The sequence below is a fragment of the Arachis stenosperma genome, chromosome 1, assembly GCF_014773155.1.
Source record: "Arachis stenosperma cultivar V10309 chromosome 1, arast.V10309.gnm1.PFL2, whole genome shotgun sequence".
NCBI lineage: Eukaryota > Viridiplantae > Streptophyta > Magnoliopsida > Fabales > Fabaceae > Arachis > Arachis stenosperma.
Genome location: NC_080377.1, coordinates 11072424 through 11096547, shown reverse-complemented (window position 1 = coordinate 11096547; position 24124 = coordinate 11072424). Strand labels below are relative to the sequence as shown.

At 30.8% G+C, this 24124-nt stretch overlaps 5 protein-coding genes across 6 annotated transcripts; 1 reads left to right on the top strand and 4 right to left on the bottom strand.

Annotated features, from left to right (window-relative positions):
• Nucleotides 1-589: 589 nt before the first annotated feature.
• LOC130963117 (probable calcium-binding protein CML15) lies at nucleotides 590-1365 on the bottom strand. The gene has a single exon (XM_057889293.1). The coding sequence runs from the start codon at nucleotides 1236-1238 to the stop codon at nucleotides 735-737; it is 504 nt and encodes a 167-aa protein (XP_057745276.1). The 5' UTR covers nucleotides 1239-1365; the 3' UTR covers nucleotides 590-734.
• A 1909-nt stretch (nucleotides 1366-3274) lies between these two features.
• On the bottom strand, nucleotides 3275-3998 carry LOC130975191 (uncharacterized). The gene has a single exon (XM_057900018.1). It carries the CDS (start codon nucleotides 3827-3829, stop codon nucleotides 3275-3277), a length of 555 nt encoding a protein of 184 aa, XP_057756001.1. The 5' UTR covers nucleotides 3830-3998.
• Nucleotides 3999-6621: 2623 nt separating this feature from the next.
• Nucleotides 6622-8872, top strand: LOC130975185 (transcription factor bHLH10-like). The gene is made up of 3 exons (XM_057900011.1): nucleotides 6622-7479; nucleotides 7933-8349; nucleotides 8789-8872. Exons 1-3 carry the CDS (start codon nucleotides 6622-6624, stop codon nucleotides 8870-8872), a joined length of 1359 nt encoding a protein of 452 aa, XP_057755994.1.
• Nucleotides 8873-9530: 658 nt separating this feature from the next.
• Nucleotides 9531-15606, bottom strand: LOC130945926 (choline/ethanolaminephosphotransferase 1-like). 2 transcript variants are annotated; one of them, XM_057874618.1, is made up of 19 exons: nucleotides 15438-15606; nucleotides 14786-14979; nucleotides 14138-14188; nucleotides 13785-13862; nucleotides 13452-13527; nucleotides 13353-13375; nucleotides 13169-13269; nucleotides 12798-12892; nucleotides 12619-12687; nucleotides 12157-12226; nucleotides 11985-12048; nucleotides 11864-11904; nucleotides 11664-11748; nucleotides 11462-11524; nucleotides 11038-11096; nucleotides 10904-10956; nucleotides 10589-10661; nucleotides 10292-10339; nucleotides 9531-9926 (listed from the first exon to the last, which is right to left on the bottom strand). In XM_057874618.1, exons 2-18 carry the CDS (start codon nucleotides 14792-14794, stop codon nucleotides 10318-10320), a joined length of 1032 nt encoding a protein of 343 aa, XP_057730601.1. In that variant the 5' UTR covers nucleotides 14795-14979; nucleotides 15438-15606; the 3' UTR covers nucleotides 9531-9926; nucleotides 10292-10317. The 2 variants fall into 2 exon arrangements, with proteins under 2 accessions (XP_057730601.1, XP_057730607.1); XM_057874624.1 differs by lacking the exon at nucleotides 15438-15606 and adding an exon at nucleotides 14288-14297.
• Nucleotides 15607-17195: 1589 nt separating this feature from the next.
• On the bottom strand, nucleotides 17196-21944 carry LOC130944711 (cytochrome c1-2, heme protein, mitochondrial-like). Its single transcript, XM_057873189.1, has 8 exons — nucleotides 21792-21944; nucleotides 20776-20843; nucleotides 19027-19241; nucleotides 18602-18881; nucleotides 18445-18516; nucleotides 17943-18059; nucleotides 17764-17829; nucleotides 17196-17680 (listed from the first exon to the last, which is right to left on the bottom strand). Exons 2-8 carry the CDS (start codon nucleotides 20830-20832, stop codon nucleotides 17564-17566), a joined length of 924 nt encoding a protein of 307 aa, XP_057729172.1. The 5' UTR covers nucleotides 20833-20843; nucleotides 21792-21944; the 3' UTR covers nucleotides 17196-17563.
• Nucleotides 21945-24124: the final 2180 nt, after the last annotated feature.

Below are 24124 nucleotides of genomic sequence, written 5' to 3'. Positions count from 1 at the left end.
TTAAATTATTTAGCTTCTAATTAACCCTTTACCCTTCAATTTCATCTTTTTTTTTTCATTCACTATATACTCATTCATCACAATCATTTCATTTTTAAAATGCAGGTTTATCATTCGTTACTTATGAGCTTCATCTAATGGAAAGAAAAAAAAAAAACCATCTATGACGAAAATATCAAAAATATATTCTTATAAAAATGTTTATTTAGTCATATTTTAGAAGAATAATTTATAAAAAAAAAGTTATTAATTTAAAAGGAATAACAACACTTTTAAATAAAAGTAATATTTTTATAACATATTAATATTAAATTCTTTATAATCTATTATCCAATAGTTAAAAAAAAATCTTTACATAAAGAAAATTATAAAATCTTTAATAAAATATTTAACAAAATAAAAAATATTATTCAAAATTATATTGCATAAATAAACAATGTCTTCACCACACCCTTAATATTTTATACTTAACATTTATATATCAACATTTCTAACGCATTAAATAATAATAATATGCGAAACTAATTAATATATAAACAATGAATGATGCACAGCGAGAACTAAAATATTCGTACTCCAATAACAGCAATTAAGTTAGAAATGGAATAAATAATATAATCACAAGTTAATTATTACATTCGGATCTGAATAACAATTCACTAATTAATTTGGAGTTAAACAAAAGTAAGAAAAGTGAAACAAGATCAAACCTCTAATATGTAATTAATTAAGATCTACGCCACCTTAATACCAAGAAAATCAGCAGCAGATTTTGCCAAAATATTAACAAACTCTTCAAAACTTATAACACCGTCGCCATTGCTGTCGGCTTGAGCCATCATGGCGGCTAGCTCACGGTACGTGAGCGGCTGTCCCATTCTGGCCATGGATCCGGCCAGCTCTGCGGCGGTAATGAATCCATTACCGTCGCGATCAAACACTCTAAAGACATCCAAAAGTTGTTCTTGATTGAGAAAAATATTACTGTGGCTGTGATTATCCTCACGAGGAATTAGGACATGGACAAGTTCGTCAAACTCGACGTATCCATTTCCATTCTTATCCATCTTAGATAATAAGGCATGGAGCTCGTCGCCTGATGGCTTGACTCCAAGGGATCTGAGCAGGGCGGCGAGCTCCAAGTGAGTAAGACTGCCGTCCGAGTCCATGTCAAAGCGATTGAATATGTCATTTAGTTGCTTTATTTGATCGTTATTGTTACTATTTTGGTGTGACATATTTGTGTATGATATAGTATCTAATAATCAAAGGTAAAGAAGAAGATGAAGAAGGAGAAGAAGAAAATATTAATAATAATGGTGTAATGTATGTTTGTGTAGGGTTTATTAATAATTTGTTTATGAAGAGTTTGATTTGGTGTAAAGGGGTGTGCTATGAAAAATTATTGATAATGATAGATCTCACTTGGAATGGTTCAAGGAAGGAGACTCGTGAAGAAACCGTGTTGAATTATAAGTTAAAGTTCGAAGAGGACAAATTAAAAAAGCGTTATGAAAACTGTATAATGAATTAATAATAAGTTAATAACTTCAAGCTCGTTTTTATATGATTTTTTCTCTTTTTTTTTTTCGAGGAAATATATACGCATTTTTGTAACTTGAAAATTTCATAGGAAGTATATATGTTTCTTTCCTTATTAAGTCTATATTAAAAATTCAAATAAGTGATAGTTTTCTTGTTGAGAGGTTCCATTTTTTTTTTTATGGAGTAGAACGTTTTAATTATATCCATTCTTTTTTTTAACTATTTTGTAAAAGAATAAGGACTCTTACTTTTTTTTTACCAAGAGTAATTACTCTTATTTTGTTTTGGCCATTAATTACTCTTACTTGCTATGCCTATAGCAAAATACACATTGGGCTTTTTCTAATTGGGCCTTGTTGGGCCAGGTTACACTATGATCTTATTGGGCCTTTATTGAGCTCTAAACTTTAACCCTAAACCCTAACAAAAAATCTACAATTACATAAATTTCTTAAAATTAAATTCCAACACACAAATTTTTTCTTCCTATATTTATATAAATCATCCTAGACCACTTAACTTTAGGGTTAACTCGTTAAATATTACAATCTAGAACGATTTATGCTTGAAATTTCTTTTACGAAATGAGCATAAACCGTCCAAGAATATTAAATGTCTAGAGATATACGTATATTCTAAAGTCACTAAAATAACATTTTTTCAGCTTAAAACACATTTGGGTAGGACGATTTACTCATAGAATAGATAAATCTTAAAGCCTTTCCACAATTTATGTGCGAATGGATAAAGTACAAATGGGTGTCACGATTTATATATGCAAAGAGAAGAAGCTAAATATCTTTTTGCGATTCCGTTACGGCCATTGTCACCATTATCACCACAAATAAGCTTTTGGCAAGAAAAAATTTGGGGAAGAAGAAGAGAGGTTTATGTGGCAGTGGAAGACGGTTTTGGGGCATTAAGCGGCAAAGCAAGGCACGATACAGTAAGTGATAGAGAACGGTGCAGTAACCGACGGAGTGCCACAGGTCACGACAGAGTAAGGGACAGCGGCATTTTGTGAGAAAGATGGCTGGCAATAAGGGAAATATGTGCCGCTTAAACAGTATTGCGCATGTGGATGGATTTATCGACGAAGAGATTAGTTGTCAATTTTTTTACAATTTTATTTTGTGAAAGAAATTCTAAGCATAAATCTTTTTAAACTGTAATGTTTAACAAATTAACCTAAAGTTAATTGACTTGGGATGATTTATATAAATAATTAAATATAAAAAAAGAATTCGTTTGTTAAAATTTGATTTAGGAAATGTATGTAATTCTAAATTTTTTATTTTATTTAAGTGGAAAAGTCCTTCATTTGGTAACTAGTTTCAGGAAAAGAAAAAATGTTCCTTCAAAGCCACTAGTCTAAAACTCAAAATTTGACTCCGATGTAAACAAGTTCCTCAATTTGTTTAGGTTTTGAAAAAAATTACCTCAAAATTTGACTTTATGCATACTAATTTATTAACGTCCTATTAATTGGGTCTTAGGCCTCCTTTTCTCTTAAAAAAACGTGCTATTAATTTATCTTTTCATCTATTAATAATTTAATATGTATAAAAATAATATAATTTAAAATAATAAATACTTTACACCTTTATTTAGAGGTATCGGATTTAATTAAGTCTTACATACAAACTCTAAGTTATGGATTATATATATGTGTATGTATATTTAAACCACAATTAGAACCATAATTATGTATGATAATTTATTGCACAGCCTAAGAAATTGAACCAACCAATTCAATTATTTCATATCGTACAAAACTATTATCATAATCACAATTATGGAGATGATTATGTAATAAATCACTAGAGACAATTTTAGGAACACCCCATGGCTCCTTTTGACCCCAAAAACTTCCAAATGCTAACTCTCCATTTTCATAAAATTTTTCCATCACTTTTTCAACTTCATCCATACACGACCCGCTATCATTACCATTTCGTCCTGAAATACTATCTCTTAGTGCTATCATGACGATCTCTTCTCGAAACCTAATAGACTGTTCATGAATTTTCACAAGAACATCATCATAAGAAGAAAAAGAAGACCCCATTAATATTTTTTCTCTATGATCTAATCTATGATCTAAACTAAGATTACTCCTACTCCTCTTGTTACCACAAAATTTCTTCTTAACATATCTTCTTGTTTTTCTCACCAATTTTGATGGAAGCTTGAGCAAAACATAAACAAGGATTTGCAACATTAAACATTGGCAGCAACATGATATCACAACACAATCCGCACCAAGCATGTTCCAATCTTCCATGCTTCAATTTGTGAAGAATTAAAGAGAGATCAATAATAAAAATAACAATAATAATGAAGAAAAATAAATAATATTGTTGTTGTTGATGAAGGGGGTTTGGATTGTTAGAAGACATGATGATCATAGTTTAAAAGAAGAGGTTTCTTATTTCCCCCTATTGAGGACTTAGAGAGGAAGAAGCAAGAGCAATAATATGATGAGGGAAAGCTAAGACACATTATATTGAATAATAATAATAATAATAATAATAATAATAATAATAATAATAATAATAATAATAATAATAATGACATAACTTAGAACTATAATTCATGGCTTAATACATAATAATAATAATAATAATAATAGGGAAAAATATATTTTTAATTCTTAAAATTTATAAAAAATTTTAAAAATATTTTAAAATTTTAATTTATTGTTTACATTTTTTTATTTGTTCAAATATATTTTTTACAGTTAAATTTTTAAAAAATTAAGGACTAATCCAACAATAATATATAACAACTATTTCTAGTTTGTTTGTGTTGACAATTGTTTTTGTAAAATTGTTGTTTAATTGATCATAAATTTTTTAAAAAATTAATCATTAAGAGTATATTTGCTGAAAATTAAAAATTTTTAGAATAAAATTAAAATAAAATAAAATTTAAGAATATTTTTAAAATTTTAACAAGTTTTAAGAATTAAAAAGTTATTTTACCCGTAATAATATGAAGTATTTAGTTGTGACCTAGACGCAAAACATGACTTGTGTAGAAGGGTTATGAAGTTGTCATCATTGTTATTATGAGTCATTTATATAGAATATTTGAAGTCAAGAAAACAATCATATCAAGGTACGTATGAATACACATTTGCTAATATTATTATATTTCTAAGCAAGCTTATATTATTGACGTGGCACTTTGCTTTTAATGGAAGATTTCTCCCTCACTCTAATAGTGATAAATTAAACTTATGTAAAAGTTCTAATAAATTGATGCAACATTAGTGAAAAAAATATCTCTTAAGAAATATTAATTGGTAGAGACTAGTAACAAATTATTAGTAATCTAATTTTTAAAGAATGTTTGGATGTAACCTAAAATATAAAAATAATACTTTATATGTAAGACAAAAATAGCGGCGGTTCAAAAAGTAAATATAGTTCCTTCTCATTTCGGCTTGCCTTTTAATCTTTTTTTCATAATTAATAGCTAAGTTAATAAATCCAGAGAAAATTACATAAATTAAAACCACGTTATTATAATCATATACTACCTCCACTGCATTTTATTCCTTAATTTTTAGCTAAGGATCAGTTCTCAAATATCAATATAAATCAAGTATTGAAATTAAGTAACAGGAAAAAAAATTCAGTTATCAATATTAATTATATTTAGTATAAGCTAAGGATAATTGTTTCAAAATTTCATAGTAATTAGTATCAGTTTTCTGGGAAGAACAAATAGAAAAAGCTAACTAACTATTGCTGCATTATCAAGATGTGTTTCTAATTTATATATATATATATATATAAATGAAACTTTGTGTTATAATTAAGAGCTTTGGTGAATATTTATTATTAATTAGTTAAATATATTATAAGACATTTGAAATAGTTTTTACAAATTTTCAATTAAATATTACGAAAATTCTTATAATACGGTGTTCTATTTATAGCTAATCACACTTGTCCTTTTCACTCCTTTTATTTTCAATTTTCTCTTTTCTTTTCTTTTTTAAATAATAATACTGAGTTGTTAAAGAGTCTCACCTTCTCATATTCTTGTAGGTACTTCATGCAAAAGGCATTGGCTTGGAAGGTGAATCTTATATAAAAAATTAATATGAAATTATAAATCAATATTTTCTTTTATATTAAAAAAAGTGTGTTATCTGATTCATAATCATAGGAGATCATTTTGTAGGGCCCACATGACGGCACTCTGTACAACAAGTAACAGAATGAGACCCCTTTTAGTCATTTCACATACTTTAAATATCTATAGCATATATCATATGAATTTTAATTTTTTAAATTCGAAGTATAAATTTTTTTTTTACAAAAATAATCAATTATTTATTGAAATATTAGAAAAAATAATCAATTATTTTAAATTTATTACTTAAAAAATATCTTAACACATAACTTTAATTAAATAATCATATAAAATTATTTATACTTTCAATATATCAAAATTAAACTCATTTCACATGAGTATATATATCCATTTACACTTTTATTAATATTCACAATAATTACTCACTACTCTCTTAAAAAACATAATAACCAACTCATTTAGAATTATGTTACATGATCTAATCACTAATAAAAAATTAATTACTTCTTTAATAGTGAAAATTTCGATTATTGTAAAAAAAAAGAAGACTAAAAGCAAAAGCCAAACATTTTCTTATTTAATAATCGTATGAAACAATGAATTCTTACAATATCCAACACAAATATGCATAAATTAAAGTTTTATTTCTTAAAACACACTATTTAAATATAATTTCTTTTAAGAAAATTACACTTTTTCCAAAAACAATCATACTATGTAAGTAATTTATTTTTAAGATTTAAGATATTTATACAAAACCTGAGAGAGAGAAAAGAATATATATATTAAATAATTTTTTTTATAATTTTTTTTGGTAATTATTATCTTTGTATAATTGTTTATATATCCAAATTCCAAATGGTGAAATGAAGGTACAAAATCACAACAACAGACAACAAAAGCAGCTTTTCAGAGAATCTGTTTTGTTCTACTCTTTCTTTCTTCCATATGAAGTAGTTGAAGAACAACATGCAATTATTTCTTTCTACTACTAATATAGTTGTTGATTCATTTGATGAGGAGGTAACTATTATTGGCCAGAATCAACAAATGGAAAACAATATTGGAAATTACTTAAACACCCTTTTGGTAGAAGAATATGATGCTAATAATAGTAACAACAATCATAGTACTTATACTACTATTTCTACTACTTCAACTCATCATGATCAAAATTCTTTTGACCATTATTATTCCAACATGAATAATAATAATAATAATATTCAGTTTCCTTGTTTTCCAACACAAACAACAGATCTCCTTAACCTTTTCCATTTTCCAACAAGTCCTAAGAACTCTTCTATCTCCTTTGAAAACCACAACAACATAATAACATGTCTTCCAAACCCTAGTAGCAGTAGTAGCAACATCATTGTGGGACAAGAAAGTTCAAATTTTTCCAATGTTTTCAATGACCCATTATTGCATTTGAACCTTCAAGCACCTCCTCTGCCTCATCAATCATCATCAATGAGGGAGTTGTTTCATCATCATGGCTACTACAACATGGTACCAACAACAACAACAACAACATCAAGAAGTGATTTTTTGTTTGGATTAGGGGAAAATAACAACAACAACAATAATAATAATGACATTATTGTTGAATTAGAAAATGGTGGTTATGGGAGAGATGTTCTTGAAAATGGGGTGCTAGAAGAGTTCACTAATCATCATCAAGAAGTGGCTAATAAGAAGAGAGGAGGAAAAAGGAGCAATAACAACAATAATAAGCAATTTAGTAGTACTAACACTGAGAGACAAAGGAGAGTGGATTTGGGTGGCAAATTTGATGCTTTGAAAGAACTCATACCAAGCTCCACCAAGGTAAAACTATTTCACACATTTAATATTATCAAATTTTCTTAATTAATTTGCATATCCATAAATAACTTTGTTTATTTAGTTAATGTACTTGTCATCAATATATAGAACATTTTATAATTGATTGATTAGTGTGCATAAATTGAATCTCCTTCTCCAATCATGAGAATGAGAAATGAAATTCTCAAATGAGCAAATAGATTCAATTTGTGCATATATAAACATTAAGATTTTAGAGTGAACATTTTATATATTAATTGTTAATTATTTACATTAAATGTCTCAAAAGTTAAACATATACATGATATATAATAATATAATTTATTGGTAGTATAGAACATTATATAGTATATAACATAACAAAGTTAATTAATCTTTATATGTATAAGCATAAATTGTGGACCTTAATTAATTACTTTTTTTTATTTGGTGGAATCAATGAATGAAATGAATAAGAATGATAGAGCATCAGTGGTAGGAGATGCTATTGACTACATCAAAGAGCTTCTAAGAACAGTGAATGAACTCAAATCATTGGTGGAGAAAAAGAGGTATGAAAAACAAAGGGTGAAGAAGAAGCTCAAAATTGAAGATGAAGAAGAAGAAAAAGAAGATGATGAGAATAATTCATCATCATATAGTGAGAGCCTAACAAGGAGTTCTTGGATACAAAGAAAATCAAAAGAAAGTGAGGTTGATGTGAGAATCATTGACAATGAGGTAACAATAAAGATTGTTCAAAGGAAGAGGGTCAATGACAATAATTGCATATTAGTTTATGCTTCAAAGGTTCTTGATGAACTTAAACTTGATCTTCAACATGTTGGTGGTGGCCACATTGGTGATTTCTGCAGCTTTCTCTTCAATAGCAAGGTATGTAAATTTATCATTGAGTTTGATTTTAATTTTAATTAATAATATTGTAATATGCCACTCTGTACATAAAAATATATATACATGTATGTGTTTTTTTTTCTATCAACTGTACATAAGAAAATCACACTTTATATGCATAATTAGCTATATATAATTAGAATTTGCATGATGTGTTTTATTGACAAAATCATCCCTTAATAAGAGAATAATAATTTTGAAAATTTTAACAGAACATATATATTTTTTGCACTAATTGACAAATTTAAAATATCAAACTTTGCATCTTAAGAATTGGAATGTAAAGTAGACATGAATCAAAAGTTCAGAAGTTAATGTCTTTTTTTATTTTTGGCCAATGATAATATAGCAATACGATTTTATATATGGCAAATTATGTGTGATTTTAATTTTTTTTCTCTCCCTTTTATTTTTTCAGATATGTGAAGGTTCATCGGTATATGCTAGTGCCATAGCTAACAAGCTTATTGAGGTCATGGACAGAAGTTTGTCACCAATATGAGGCAATTGACTTTGACCAATGAGTTCTGTTGTTCTTTAATTTCTTACTATAAAGTTAATTACTAGCTTGAGTTATTCCAATTAATTATCATATGTATCCCTTTACTTTCACAGTTTCACTTTTAATCAAGTCACGACTGTTTTTTGGACATTTAATTTTAAGGGATAGGAAAATATAGTGAGACATGGAAATATATATATTATTCCAAACTATGTTTTACTATTTCAAAATATAACACTTGGCTAGCACATATCAAGTTTTTGCTTTATTGTTGATACATTATCCCTTATAATATTCTAGCTTTATATTTGAGTTAATTTATGTTGATTGTTGGTAACAATTATTACAGTTACAAGTAAACACACGATATGTTTAGAAAAACACCAAACTTTTATTTTTCATCTTTTTTAGATAGTATATCAAGAAGGAAAAAAAAATCCTTTTTGATGGAAGATAAAATATCAGATAATCAAATTATATAAAAAATTCTTTTATTAGCTCCAAAAATTAAACCTTTTAATGTTAACGAAGCATAGTTACTTACTATCTTGACTAATCTCAAATTTATTATTATTCTTATCTATTTTTAATTTATAAAAAATAGATTAATAGGCACACTAATACCTATTAATACACCAATATCAGTATAATCTGCTAATTAAACAGTCCAAAAATATGCATATGTAAGCGTTGGTTGGTGGTGATTTGCAACAACAATGCGTGGTGTTTCAAAGCATAATATGAGCACTTATCATCCATCATTGTTCAAAGCAAATCAAATGTAACATACAATCTAATTGAATTATCACAGGACTTTGGAAGAATGATAACATACAATCTAATTGACCCATCTTAACAGAGTAAATAATTTTCTTCTCTAGATGGCTTTAAAAAATGGAATTAGCACATTTTTTAATATTAGAAATCAAAATAAATAATAATTACAAAGTACCATGATTTGATTGAAAAACCATGACTAAATTCAATTCTATCAAAATTGGGAAATTTGGTATAGACCAAATTTTTTTGCCAGCAATTTTTCCTGATTTGCAAGCTGAAATAACAAAATTACAGTGACTCAGAATGAGTAGAAAAGCAAATATGTAAGACGTTGAGATAAAAATGAATGATAGTATAAATATATACATAAGGTGTGCATTCATTGGTTTCTATAACACACAGATTCTACAAATAAACTCTTCTATATAATTGAAAGAATAAAAAACCAATTCTTGTTTGAAGTTTCTATTTTCAGCTTCTGAAAAAATGAAACTTTCTTTTTTAATCCTTATTATTTTTAAACATTTATTCAACTATGTAAAAATTGATTTTGTTTTCAACAAAAAAAATCAAATAAACTGAAAGACATACACCCTGAGACACAATTTTTTTTCAAGTTACAATTTTAAGAGTTCATACCTCTAGAGAAAAATGATCCAAAAACATCAAGCTTCCTTCCTAGTTATCCTGCAATAAAAATGATAATTCAATGAGTAAAGAAAACCATTGGCATTGTTCTTGTCATAGACTAAACACACAACACTATATCTGGCAATAGTCAACATTAGTTTTTTCAAATAAATCCAATGATACAAAATTTCAACACAAGATTCACATATAACAATAGCAATGTTTTTCTGCATGCACTGATAGCGTAATTGATGAATTCAATGTCCAAACAATAACCCCCATGTTTTTTTATATTTTATTATTTACCTGAAACAGCATATCCCCAAGGCATTTGTGATCTCGTGAATGACGGTAGTGGCGAAATGCAGGTAAAGCGTCACTGTGTCCAGAGCGCAAAAATCGTCAAGTCAGAGCGAATGTGTATAAGTTTCACCAATGGCGTAAACTAACAAGCAGCAATATAACGCATTTGTTTCTCATGTTCATAATCTGCATCTTTTTTTCTTTGATGATTTTCCTTTAAAATATGTCATCATTTTCTCTTATTCCTTGCCATTCTATAATACAGTAATATTTATTCTTTTATCAGACAAATTTTAAACGGTAACTTGATAACTGTACCTGTATATGCGCAAAAACCAAGAAGAACCAATCTCTCATCTACTAATGGTACCCTGCCATAAATACACCAATCAGTTTCTACGATGAAAAATCATAATCAACAGAACTTGGAATGGTAGAGTCACAAAACATACCCATCATTTAGTCTTGCCGTGAGTGCATTAGCAATGGCTAGTGGAAGATACAGAAGGGACTGCGCAATGTAAATAAAACCACATATCAATTTTGTTAGTGCTGTCAAAACTTTAACAATGACTACAATATTTGAAACCTGCACTAAACAATAAAAAACAGAATTTGAAACAAAACCATAGCATGACAGATAGTAAATGCTTCATATTTCCACGCAATGGTATAGAGAAACAAACTTTTCATGCTATAATTTCTCCAAGATTTGTAGCTTTTTTTTTGTTTGGGGGGGGGGGGGGGGGATACTGAAATACAGCCATACAAGCTCTGTTTACCATAGCCAGATTTGGAGAAAATATTATTTTAAAAATAAATAAATAAACAGAAAAAAAAAAATTCAGAAGACATCCCAATGAAAGAGTTTAGTACCATGCACATTCCAGTCTTCAAGCCCTTAGGTTCATCGCACAGATGGGCCAAAATCATCCTTCCCTGCAAAATTAAGCCTTCTTCAGTTAACATCGGAACATAGAATAGATTGTCCACACAAAAGCTAAGAAAAAAAAGATATTAATATGTTAACGCAATATCAAAAACCATATAAACATGGATAGTTTCTCAAAAATCTTACCACTAGAAACCCGAAAGCAAGTCCTGTTCCTATAATTACTAAACACGGGTGGTTGCCCATGATGTCAGATGGCGACAAATGATCCCTGCGTAAAAGATCGCTCATGTGCTTATATGTACAAAGGCATAGAAGAAACGTTTCTCATAAACAAAACCGATGACCAAAAAGCCAAAAGAGTGATTGAATAACTTAAGTTATACCACAAGAGAACTGCTCCAACAAGGACGGTAAAGGGATAAAGCTGCGCAAGAAAAATGTGTCAACGAACGAACCAAAATTTGAAAAGGAAGGGAGCATCATCTATAAGGAAAATGGTATCACCATAGCCAAGGCACGTAACACGCTTCCATTTTTTGCCCTCACAAGTTTACAGACATTAGACACACTGCATTGAACCAACATACGATGTTAACATTTGAAGACACTTATTTGGGAATAAAACTATGTAGATTATATAGAAATCAAGAAAATTTTGGACTTGAAGAAAACATACTTGCCAAAAACTGTTGGTCCAACACCAAAAACCATCAGCAAAGTTAAAGCAGCTTTGTATGTTGGTATCCCTGAAATACAGTAAAAATCAAACAACTAATTATTAAGAAAGAACCTATTCAATAAAAATACAAGATTCTACCATCTTTCAATAATCAACACTGCCCCCAATTTATCTGATGCAATCGTTCATAATCCTATATAATCTTGTGTAACCACCCATCCATGTAATCATCCTAATATTTGCAATGTAAAGTTCATGTCCATGTGGGATTTTACCATCCAGAATTCAGTCCCATACAACATATCACCCTAAATCTAAATGTAATGTTTACAATATGATCAAAACTTGGCGTGAGTACCAAAAATATGACAAATAGCATTGGAAACTAGAGTACTAGACACAGTCCAAACTTTTGTTCCAGGAAATATAATAAATATTACATGACAAGGACAATCTCACCCGAAACAATAGGCATCCAGCTTAAGAAAGGTACAGACTTCCCAAATTCATGAATCCACCACTCAGCACCTGAATAAGAATAAGAAGAAGAAGAAGAAGTAGTCACAAGACCACATCATAAATGTAACAACTGTGTTGGTGGTTGGTACAATAGAACAGAACCCAGAGAAGGGGCATACCCACAAGAGCAGTAAAGAAGTGACAGGTGTATATCAGCATGAGACCCTCCGTAGGACCATTTATAACTGGTAGTATAAGTGAATGGGTGAAATAGCTACATCAAAATTTAAAAGAAAATTAAAAAGTTTATATATGTTATAGTCAATAAATCATAGATGTTCAATTCACACTGGTGTATGGAGTGCAAGTTTAGATACAGTTCCACCACCCAGAAATTTTAAATGGTTTGTTCGTGGCATAAGTATTAAAAAATTAAAATATATAGATAGCCCTCCCAATTAAATATAAAAAGGGATACATTCCTTAAAAATAAGAGGTAGAGGATCAAATATATCACATAATAATAATAATAATAATAACAACAACTTACTGCTCCCAAGTTGCACCATAAAACGGAACAGCAGATAAAAACCAGAACCAAAAAGCGTCTCTCCCACACATGGACGTGCTCCCAAAAGCGATTGATTCAAACTGAAATACAGTTCTCATAGATTTTCATATTTGTTCGTTCCATTTTAGAGGTTAGATATAACAGCCAAAGTGAAGAAACTTACAGTACAAGCAAGTGCATCACATCCTGCAGAAGAGTTTTAAATATTTTTGTTAGTGTTAATTAGAGAAATGATAAAATGAACATGACACAAGTAAATTACCATGATCAAACAGCTCCCCCAATGGACTGGAAGAACTTGTCCGTCTAGCTTGCTTCCCATCAACAGCATCAAATGTCTAGCATACACATCAATTTTAAAGAAATAAAGAAAGTTAATTATCTATAGGAAAAATAAGATTCTATGTATTAAATAATATTAGTACATTGATCAGGAATTGCACGAAATTTGTGACCAAAAAATTAAAAATACAAAAAAAGGGGAAAAAGAGTACGATGCACGAAATGAGTTCTACTCAACAAGCTAAATAAACAGGATTCAAAAAGCCAAAAGAAGAGAGCAATTTATGCTTGCAATGAAAGAACTTAACTAGACCTGGTATAAAAACAACAGTAGGCCATGGGCAAAATGAACCCATCTTGGTGGAGCTGTGTCCAATTGAGGTGAGTACATCTGAATAGAAAATATACAGAAGCGAAAATTAAATTAGAATATGTCCTAAGATTTGGCTAGGTAATGCACAATTAAACAAAAGAAGTAACAGCAACACATGAAGTTAATCAGAAGTCGTCAAAACACTTAAATACCAGGGCATTACTAATTGAATGTTTCATTGTGCCATCTAATCTAGTAAAATGAGAATCAAAATAAAGTGTTTGGAAATAAGATAAGCAATACTGTAACTTCAGCATTAAGTACAATGTTTAATTAATTGCAGGTCCACTCACATAGCCGATGAATGCAGAGAGCATTAAGAACATAAATCCCATAAGAGTAATCTGCAACCAAACAATTCATGGAATATCAGTGTCAAGGATATCACATGCGATAGCAACAGTAAAGTATACACGTCAATAAGAGAGGAAGCAAAGGTATACCATGTTTGGACTGCAAAAGATGAACGAATACCACAATGCCAAGTGAGGGGAGTAATCAGAAGAACAAGGTACAAGTTAGAAATAGAATAACTCAGAATTCAATAGCGAAAATATAGAAGAAAAAAATTTATTAAACGAATGTATAAATTAGGAGATGAAAGTATTTCATCCTTCAAGAAAGAGTGGCAAAGTTATAGACAGAGCACATAACATGTATATCTACTTATAATCAACATAAGTGTGCTATTGTTTATTAACAAGCTACAGCACTATGGCATACCAAATTCAGATTACAGTTTAAAACTATTGATGATTCCGATCATGCAACTTTGGTCATGAATTGTCACAGAACAAATAAACTGTGAATATCTCATTTCAACTCTCAATATTTAACAGTTTAGCTTCTAAAAAAAACAGGCAAAAGCAATGAAACCAAGCATTCATATTTACAACAAGAACCAATGAAAGAACCTTAGTTCAAAAACCGAAATTACTCACGGCATCCATAGGGGGAAAACTGTAACAAAGCGAGTCCAAAAAGGCTGCAGTACATATTTGGCTACATATGAATGGTCTACACCACTATATTTGTATCTATGCAGAGCTGCTACACCATGAGCACCAATATAACCCATTTTCAAGGATTAAACTCCAGAATTCGGCTTCAATTACCGGCTAAGCCTCAGCACAACCTGCTTTATTGGGAAGGAAAAAAAAAAGGAACAAACATGATCAAGTTAAATATAGTAATTTTTGCTGGATACTCAATTATCAAAATGACGAATAACATTGAATTTCACACTCAACAAAACCTACTTGATGTGTTTTCAGACAAAGCCAGAATGTTTTGTAATGAATTTATACTGTTTAAAAGAGGAATCTTTTCATTCTTTTGTAATGGATCTAAAGTTAACCAAAAAAGGCAGACTTTTATTTACCAAAAGTACACCGAAAAAGTGATAATGGAGGAACAAACAGATTAAAAGAACGAATAAAAAAATTCATAAATTGAACATTCAAACACAGTTACCAGAATTCACACATTCAAATTTTCGTAGTCATTGGAATGTTCAATGGAGAAATAGCGAATCATCGGAAATCAGAAATTAGCGAAAAAGAAGAGGATCGAGGAATGGTGCTGAAAACTCACCCTACAAAAAACAGGATTCGTTGATCCCAAAGAGCGATAAAGAGAAAGAGAGACAGGAATGAGAGGAATAGCGGAAGATTTGAAAAGCGTGAATTCGCTGCTATGTTTGGTAGTTCTCTCTCTCTCTCTCTCTCTCTCTCTCATATGGAGAAAGATTTTTTATTTTTCTTTTAATTTTATTTATTTATTTTTGGATGAAGGTAGGTTTTTTATTTTAAGACACATTTACTTAAAACTCAGGTGAAGTAGAACGTAAAGTTGATATCTCAAAGTCATTAGATAAAAATTTAGCCAAATTAATCAAATTATTTAACGGTTCTGAAGTATCAACTTCACGTAAAGTCGACTGCACCTGAGTTTTCAACCTTTTTTAATGTATTACAATTTACTTTTATTTTTCTTTAACTTCATGAAAAATGTTTTTTAAGAGTTTAATTATTATGTATTTTATATTGTCATTTAAGTTAGATGTTTATATTAGTTGTAAATAGTTAAATCAAATATCTTTGTTAATATAATAATATATGATTGAATGTTTGTATGAAATATTATATTACATTTGATCCATGTTATATAGTTATTCTAACTCAAAAAAAAATATACATCAACATTGTTAAGAAAACTATATCAACATAGTTTCTTTTATCTACACTTAACAATACCAAAAGAAAATGAGGTTTTAAATATTTGTGTATTAATAGACACGTAAAAGTTATTTATTTATTAAATATGTATCGTAATTAATAAATTTGTGATTAATTAAAATAATAAATATCTCACAATAATGAGATTTTAAGTTCAAAACTTCAAATTCTTCAAATTATAACAAATAATAAATAATAAATATATAAAACAAAGAACATTTTATAAACAAGATAGTAGAAATAGTAGATAATAAATATATTAATATTTAAAAAAATACAACTTAACCTGCTCGAGTCTTGGAGAGTAATTTTTGTTTCAAGAGAAAATAAATATAAGTTTTTTTTGGAAGAAGCAACTTGATATACCGAACAAAACCTTTTTTTACGGCATTTTTCAAACCAATAAATTGTTGCAGATTAGTGAATTGACCACTAAATCAACCCAACCTTTTTTTACGGCATTTTTCAAACCAATAAATTGTTGCAGATTAGAAACCAACCCAAGTACGTTACCGAACAAAACTTTTAGTTAAACATTTACAACGCAATTAGTTTCTACAATAAAATAATATGCAATCATTTTTTCCACTCTTAACTTGTCAACAATGTACAAATTTTAATTTCTAAGTAGATGTCGTTGTGTGACTTCGATTGTTTAAAATTCAACCAAATAAGTCGTGTTTCCAAACGTATAAGTCCGCCTTAACCTTAATGGCGTCTTTAAATGTATTTATTTTATTTATTCAAAAAGAAAAACGAAACTTAATGGACAAAATTTAAAAATTCACTAATACCTCAAAAGTTAATTTGTTGGATAATTGTAGATATTAGCTAAAAAGCCAAAAACCTGTTACATTTCGTTCATGCTTCTCAACAATGATTTATGCTCCAATATTCTTGCATCAAAGTTTGAAATTTAACATGCACCATGGCCTATTACTATTTTTCTTTCATATTCCCTTTACTATCTCTAAGGTTTTGTAAACCAGTGCATTACATGCCACAAATGATTTCAAATTTTCAATCCTCCCAAACATGGCCTTAGTTCACACCTTCAATGTAGCTAAGCACAATGGCCTTTTCAGCCTCAATGCCATGAACTGAATGATGATAATGGCAAAATATCATTGTTTTCAGATAAATTTCGCAACTCGAAATCGGGTAATGTCGGATGAGTTTGCGACTAAGCCGGCGCAAAACACAATCGGGGGGTCATTTGCCATAAAAGCACGAAACTGAATAAAGATATTATTACAAGATTCAGGAGAATCTAACAATACACAGGTCAGACATGGGAAATATGTAAAGTACTGAATCTCCTATATGGAACAGCTTTATTTCCATCTCAAACCAAAAATTGAACACGTTTCCAGTTAGCTCCATTAACGAATTTGACAAAGATAAGGCAACTAATCATTCGACAAAATTACTGCCAATGATAATATTGTTTCCTTATAACTGAAAAAAGAAACCTGAAGGCGGTTAATTGACAACATCAAGAACCAGCTTGCGAGACTTTAGAACAGACCACCTAAGGCGACGGTAGTAGCCAGCTTGAAGCAATGCCAATGTTAGAACAAATATCCACTTAAATCCCATCTGCACATAGTAGCAGTCTTGTTAGAAATTAAGACATTTTCTGCTTTGATTTTGGTAACAGCAAAATATTATAAGAAACATACCAGTTTTCTCTCTTCCATCTCCGGTTCGGCAGCCCAAGATAAGAATGACACAACATCTTTCCCCATCTGCAGCAAAACACAACACCAGCAAGAAAATTACCTCCATTCTCCCGTAGTTCATATGTAATACACATTCCGTGATGAGATTGACTGAAAGGAATACTAAACAAACAGAATACCTGAGATTCAGTGGCGGGAGTACCATCCTCATATTCAACAGCACCATCGTTAAGCATTTTAGGCATGGCAATGGCACCACCAGGGAAATAAGGGTTATAGTGCAGACCCTCTCTAATCTATAACGTTATTCAAGAAAATAATAGTAAATGAGTTTACCTATGGTTAAATACATTTTACACTTCATAACTGACAACAACTTGAGTTGCAAAGTAAAAGAAACATTTCATGAGTTGTAAAAATGGCAAACATCAAGCTTAGTTGTAAATGGATACGCAAAGAAAATCATGGAAAATGCCAAAGAACCTACAACAAACCCCAGTCTATCATGCACAGATACTATAGTCATTCGTGCACAAAAAAGGGACACGAAAATTGTTGCGCTGCTATTGCCTTTCCTTGCACAGATTCCAAGCCACAACAGATTTTATAAAAGTTTGTTTTAGCCCTGAACTACGCAATAAAGTGTATTAACTCTCAACAAGTCTTTAGAGAGAACTTTACCGAAACACCAGCAGGGGGATCACGATAACCAGTTAGAAGGGCAAACACATAATTCTGACCATTGTGACGGGCCTGCAAATACAACGTGCAAGAATAATTAAAGATCACATGACAATAGAAAATCTCTTCATTCCTAGCAGATAATAATAGACATTACCTTGGTAATAAGACTTAGATCTGGAGGATAGGCTCCTCCATTAGCAAACCTAGCAGCTGCTTCATTTGCATATGGCTGAGGAAAGCGATCACTGAGTTTACCGGGGCGAGTGAACATTTCACCCTCATCATTAGGACCGTCAACCACCTCAATCTCAGCTGCCATGGCCTTTACTTCATCTTCTGTATAAGCAACACCAACCAAATCACGGTATGATATCAAAGACATAGAATGGCAGGAAGCACAAACTTGTGTATAGACTTGATGACCACGACGAATCCTGTTCAACAAATTAGTTGAATGTAGTAAAGCCTGAGTTAGATTCATAGTTATATAGCACTCAGGTGAAATTTGATACAAATACATGATGGTGGCATAGAGAATTATCAAGATCCACATATACGGAAAGAATGGACAAAACTCACGATGCATGATCATATGAACTGAGAATGCCAGCATGAGGCCATGGATAGTTTGGGCATGCAAGGCCATGCTCAGCTTCATCAGCTGATGCTGTTGTTGCAAAACCCAAAAACCCAGTGACACTAGCTCCAATCAACGCAAGAGCTCTAAATGAGCTGCTGCCAGTAGAGCCAGCATAATCTTTCTTTGTCATAATGGAAGACATAAGAGAACCATTCTGCAATAAGTATCAAGTAGCTATCAGCAAAAGATACAATCAGCTTATTCCACAGTAGGCAAATTTTCATAGAATCATAAAGAAAATATCATGTGCAAGAGCACATACTAGTCTGCAAAAACAGCTTAACTCGTATGTCAAACAACAACCAGAAACTTAAAATGGAAAATAGCTTTCATATGTACTCAAAATTGTAAAAATTACAAATAATGAATCAAACTATGAAATTGACATGAGAAGTGAGATTCTAAAGTGTTATAGAAATTGTAATGCTGTTCCAGAGTAATGGGTTAATGTCCAAACTAGTCCGCAATTTGCACTATGACACAACTGAGGCAGTTAATGCGACTTAGAAGTTGCAGCTACATCAAGTGATGCAGATGGAGATTAAACCTTTTGATACAGAAAGCTTAAGACATGAAGACAATAAAAAATTAACTAGAGAAATTATGTCATTTTAGGTCAAGTCACTTGATTGGATGGTAAGCAAGAACAACCACCACGATCAAAGGTTGATTCACTGGATGTGGTCAGCTATGTAAATCAAATGATGTCATAGTGTGTTACTGTAGCCATAGCTGCTCCTCACACACAATAGACCTCCTAGACAAGATTCTACTATATTCTTTACCATAGCCATAGCTGCTCCTCTAACTTTCTCTCTAGTGTACTTATTTCTGACTCTATCTTGTCTGGTTTACCCATACATCCAAAGCAACATTCACTTATTATCCTTGTTTCCTTCTTGTCTTTTCATCTCTCAACACTCAATCCTATATAACATCACATGTCCTATGAACTATAGTTGTGTGATACTTTTCTATCACAAATAACAATCAAAGCACTTCTCCATTTTACCCACCCAGCTTGTGACAAGGTGTAAAAAAAGAAAACAAAAATATTTCCACTGAACTTCATTGAAGAAATCCCCATGATGAGGTCCCATGAGAAGTTTCATGTGTATATAGGTAGTATATAAACAGAAATAGAACACATATTCAAACTCAAAGGATGTGTGTGATGAGGCAAGACCAGAACAAATTCTGTGTGTAAAAGGCTCAAGAGCAAGTTCCTTGCAAAGGGGGAAGTCCAAACCTATGAGAAGTAAATTATAAACTACAATTGTAGGCATAAGCTTTCGAATCCAAGAACTTCAATTTATTATATTAATGATATGGTATTGGTTTCTATTCAACATTATTTTCACATTAACTTAACAGTACTAGAATTACTAAGTTTGATGAGCTCAACAAAATTATTGCACAAATGAGAAATTTGTAATAAGTGATGTTATATGGCTTCAAAAGAAAACATTGCTAAAAGGGGAAATCTAAATAAAGATAAGCTCTAAACTCCCTCATCTCCACCAAAAAAGGGGCAAAGAAAAGAAGCAGCAGCTATATTCCATTCCCCTATTAACAAAAAGAAGTTAATTTTCCCATCTTCTCAATCTCAGCCGTCAACTTTTATTTGAAGCAACGACTAGAAAAGTAAATAGTAGAATAAAACTTTCAAGAGCAAGGAGAATGCTTACAGGAGAATGAGATTGGAGTTTCCTTCTCAATAACTGCTGAATTACACCTCCAGCCATCTCAGTTCACACTGAAAGTCATTCATAAAAACTTTTAAGATACTACATCCAAACAAGTACGGGTGATAAAGTTCTATAAAATGAGCATTAGGAAAAGTCATAAAGGCAGCATCACTAGATATGCAACAATGTAATTAAGAACCATGACATTTAACCTCTAATATGAAAACATCACAAGAAACTAAGCAGAACATATAGTGTGGATTGTGGTGAGATGATTATAGCAAAGAATCACTTTAAACATTAAATAGGTATCTAATCACTGCTGTTTTGCAATTAGCATTCAAATCACATTGAGATAGCCATTAGGGCCTCTATTGATTTTTGGAAAGTATATAAATTCCATCAAATTTTTTTTTTCTTAAAAAAAATATCAAACCCTTCTCTTCCGGTTTAAAGGGAGGAATGGAGGATTGCCAAATTCAAAACACTAACTTCCAAATTTCCTCTTTCCAACTAACTTGAGAAGAGAACACATGGAATGATTATATAACATATGAATTTAATTCATTCATGTGTATAAAATGATGCAATTTCAGTCTACTACTACTACTACCACAGATACCTAAAAATTAAGGGCAAAGTGTGGCATTGCATAATCACAACAATGCAGCAGCCTTGGACAAAACAACAGCATATTGCAAATAAATAAAATTGCACGGGGATTTCAATGGGAACAGATACAATACTCTCCTAATAACAAACATAACATGTAAAGAACGAAGCTTTATTATGCACCAAAATGGTAAAAAACAACATAAATAAAAAATGAACATGTTACAATGGTTGCGGATGCAAATAGATAAATAAATAAATAAATACAGCGAGCGTAAAATTGAGGAAACACAGAATTCAAAAGTGAGTCAGAGATCCGAGTCACAGTGATAGCTGAACATAGCTCACGGAAAAAAATGGAAAAAAAAAGATACAGAGAGAGAGGAACGAAAATAGAAACTCACGAAGTGAAACTCGATTGGGAACTGAGGATATTCTATAGATCCAACGAAGAAGAAGAAGAAGAAGAAAAATCTAAGGTACCAATGGCAGAGACGAGAGACGGAGACGAGAGAAGAGATTTGGGACACGAACGCTTCTATTGTGGCAGCCACGAGTGCTGCTAGTTCTGGGCTTTGGGCTTTTGGGCTTTGATTTTACGGGCTTTTGGGAGAGATCGATAATGGCGCAAATATGAAATTAGGGTTAGAGAATTGGGCCTACAGGGAAGACCCCATTCCTAATTGAGTAATGGGCCAAAAGCCCATAATATTTTTTGGTGTCACAAGTGAACAAACAAAAAGAAAATCTTTGCAACCCAAGACCAAAAACAAATATTGATAATTAATTTAAGTCCGTGATTAACTTGTGTAGAAATTGAAATTGAAATTTTATTTTATGCATATACTAATTTATTATGACGAATTAGTCTTTCACATATGGTTTATTGGTAGATCCGTCTATGTCTTAGTTCCTCAAATTCAAGTTATCGCAATAATAATAAAAAAAATATCTTTGGTAAACTTTGTGTAGGAATCTGCCAAAGTTAAATTAATTATATTTCTAATAATAAAATTAATCAATGGATTGAATGGAGTGCGAAAAATAATAACATAGAAATAAGAAAAGTTAGGGAGCTCCTAAATTATTCTTATGAACGTAACTTGAAAAATGTGCAAAATCAGTCTTTTAAAAATTTTTAACTGGACGTTAATTTCGAAAATTTTTAATTTTTTTATGAAAATTATTCATAAAAATATACTAGGATAAATCACTTAATTAAGCTAAGAGGAGCAAAAAATTACACAAATCAATCAAATCAAAAACTGGTTCATGAATCCATCAATACATATTTCTATATAATTCGAATTAAGTTGTTTCGAACTTAATTTACATGTAATTCGAATCACCTAGATTCGAACTACACACGCACATACCCACTAATTCGAATCAGCCTGATTCGAATTACATATAGCTTAATTCGAATAAGGGTGATTCGAATTACATCCAAGCACGAAACCCTAAGTAATTCGAATCTGGCTGGTTCGAATTACTCATTTGATGGCTCTAGTAGTAATTTGAATTGGAGTGTTTTGAATTACACTTGATTCGGCTATAAAAGGAGTTCGAACCAACCTCATTCGAATCACTTTTCTATTCTCATACCCCACTAAATCCCAGAAAAAACGACCCAGATTCGCTCCGACAAAGGCTCGAGCAGGATACTTAGCCGATGGGGGACGATCCGAAAAATCTTTGGATGGAGTTGCTCATATAGCTGGGGTCATCAATGACGAGGTTAGTACGTAAAATCTTTTTCTTAGTGGTTTATTTTAGTGGTTTTGTTTACGGTTTTGTTGGTGGTTTATGTTAGTGGTTTTGCATGTGGTTTATTTTAATGTTTTGTTTGCAGTTTTGTTGGTGGTTTATGTTAGTGGTTTTGTTAATAGTTTTGCATGTGGTTTATTGGTGCGAAATTTATAACCCACACTACTAACCGGCAAGTGCACCGGGTCGTACCAAGTAATACCTTACGTGAGTAAGGGTCAATCCCACGAGAATTGATGGATTAAGCAACAATAGTATTTGATAGGCTTAGTTGGGCAAGCAGAAATTGGTTTTGAGCTGTTCAAAAAGTTTAAGTGTAAATTCAGAATATCAAAGACAAGCAGATAAATAAATTGGGAATAAAATATTTGAGAAAACAGTTAAGGTTTCAGAGTTATCTATTTTCCAGATTAACTTTTATTACTAACTAATTTAATCATGCAAGATATAATTTCATGGCAAACTATATGTGACTAGACCCTAATTCCTTAGACCTTCCTAGTCTCCTCTAAAATTCATTAATTGCCAATTCCTTGGTCAATTAATTCCAATTAGAGGGTGATGATCAATTTCTAGTTTATATGCCAAAAGAATTCTAATTATCCAAAAATAAAGGGATTATATGTCACGTATCCCGTTAAATACAAACAATTAGAAATTCAGTATAATTTGTTTTCAAACTGTTGTTCAAGTAAAGAGTTTTTCCAAGTTTTACAAGAACTCAATTAGAACATGGGTCATACTTCCGTTCCACCCAATATTCATAAAATTAAGAGTGAAAACAATTATTAAAATATAAATCAAAACATGAATAAATTAGAAAGATCAAACGAATTAATCCATTACAAATAGACAGAGCTCCTAACCTTAACAATGAAGGATTAGTTGCTCATGGTTCAGAGAAGAAAAAAAATAAGGGTTCTGGTAACAATCTGGTCCTCTGTCTAAATGTACAGAGTTTCTATTTATA

Bases quoted from the DNA above. Each gene is read 5' to 3' on its own strand.
- LOC130944711 (XM_057873189.1), bottom strand. From the start codon at position 20,832: ATGGCTGGAGGTGTAATTCAGCAGTTATTGAGAAGGAAACTCCAATCT. The intron at 18,882-19,026 runs GTGAGTTTTGTC...TTTGTTGAACAG, and splicing joins AGTTCATATGATCATGCATC to GATTCGTCGTGGTCATCAAG. The intron at 17,830-17,942 runs GTATTCTGTTTG...GTTTTGCTGCAG, and splicing joins CTCCCGCCACTGAATCTCAG to ATGGGGAAAGATGTTGTGTC.
- LOC130945926 (XM_057874624.1), bottom strand. From the start codon at position 14,922: ATGGGTTATATTGGTGCTCATGGTGTAGCAGCTCTGCATAGATACAAA. The intron at 11,905-11,984 runs GTGATACCATTT...TTTCTTGCGCAG, and splicing joins TGTTACGTGCCTTGGCTATG to CTTTATCCCTTTACCGTCCT. The intron at 11,525-11,663 runs GTAAGATTTTTG...TTAATTTTGCAG, and splicing joins TTGCTTTCGGGTTTCTAGTG to GGAAGGATGATTTTGGCCCA.
- LOC130975191 (XM_057900018.1), bottom strand. From the start codon at position 3,829: ATGGAAGATTGGAACATGCTTGGTGCGGATTGTGTTGTGATATCATGT.
- LOC130963117 (XM_057889293.1), bottom strand. From the start codon at position 1,238: ATGTCACACCAAAATAGTAACAATAACGATCAAATAAAGCAACTAAAT.
- LOC130975185 (XM_057900011.1), top strand. From the start codon at position 6,622: ATGCAATTATTTCTTTCTACTACTAATATAGTTGTTGATTCATTTGAT. The intron at 7,480-7,932 runs GTAAAACTATTT...GAAATGAATAAG, and splicing joins TCATACCAAGCTCCACCAAG to AATGATAGAGCATCAGTGGT. The intron at 8,350-8,788 runs GTATGTAAATTT...TTATTTTTTCAG, and splicing joins GCTTTCTCTTCAATAGCAAG to ATATGTGAAGGTTCATCGGT.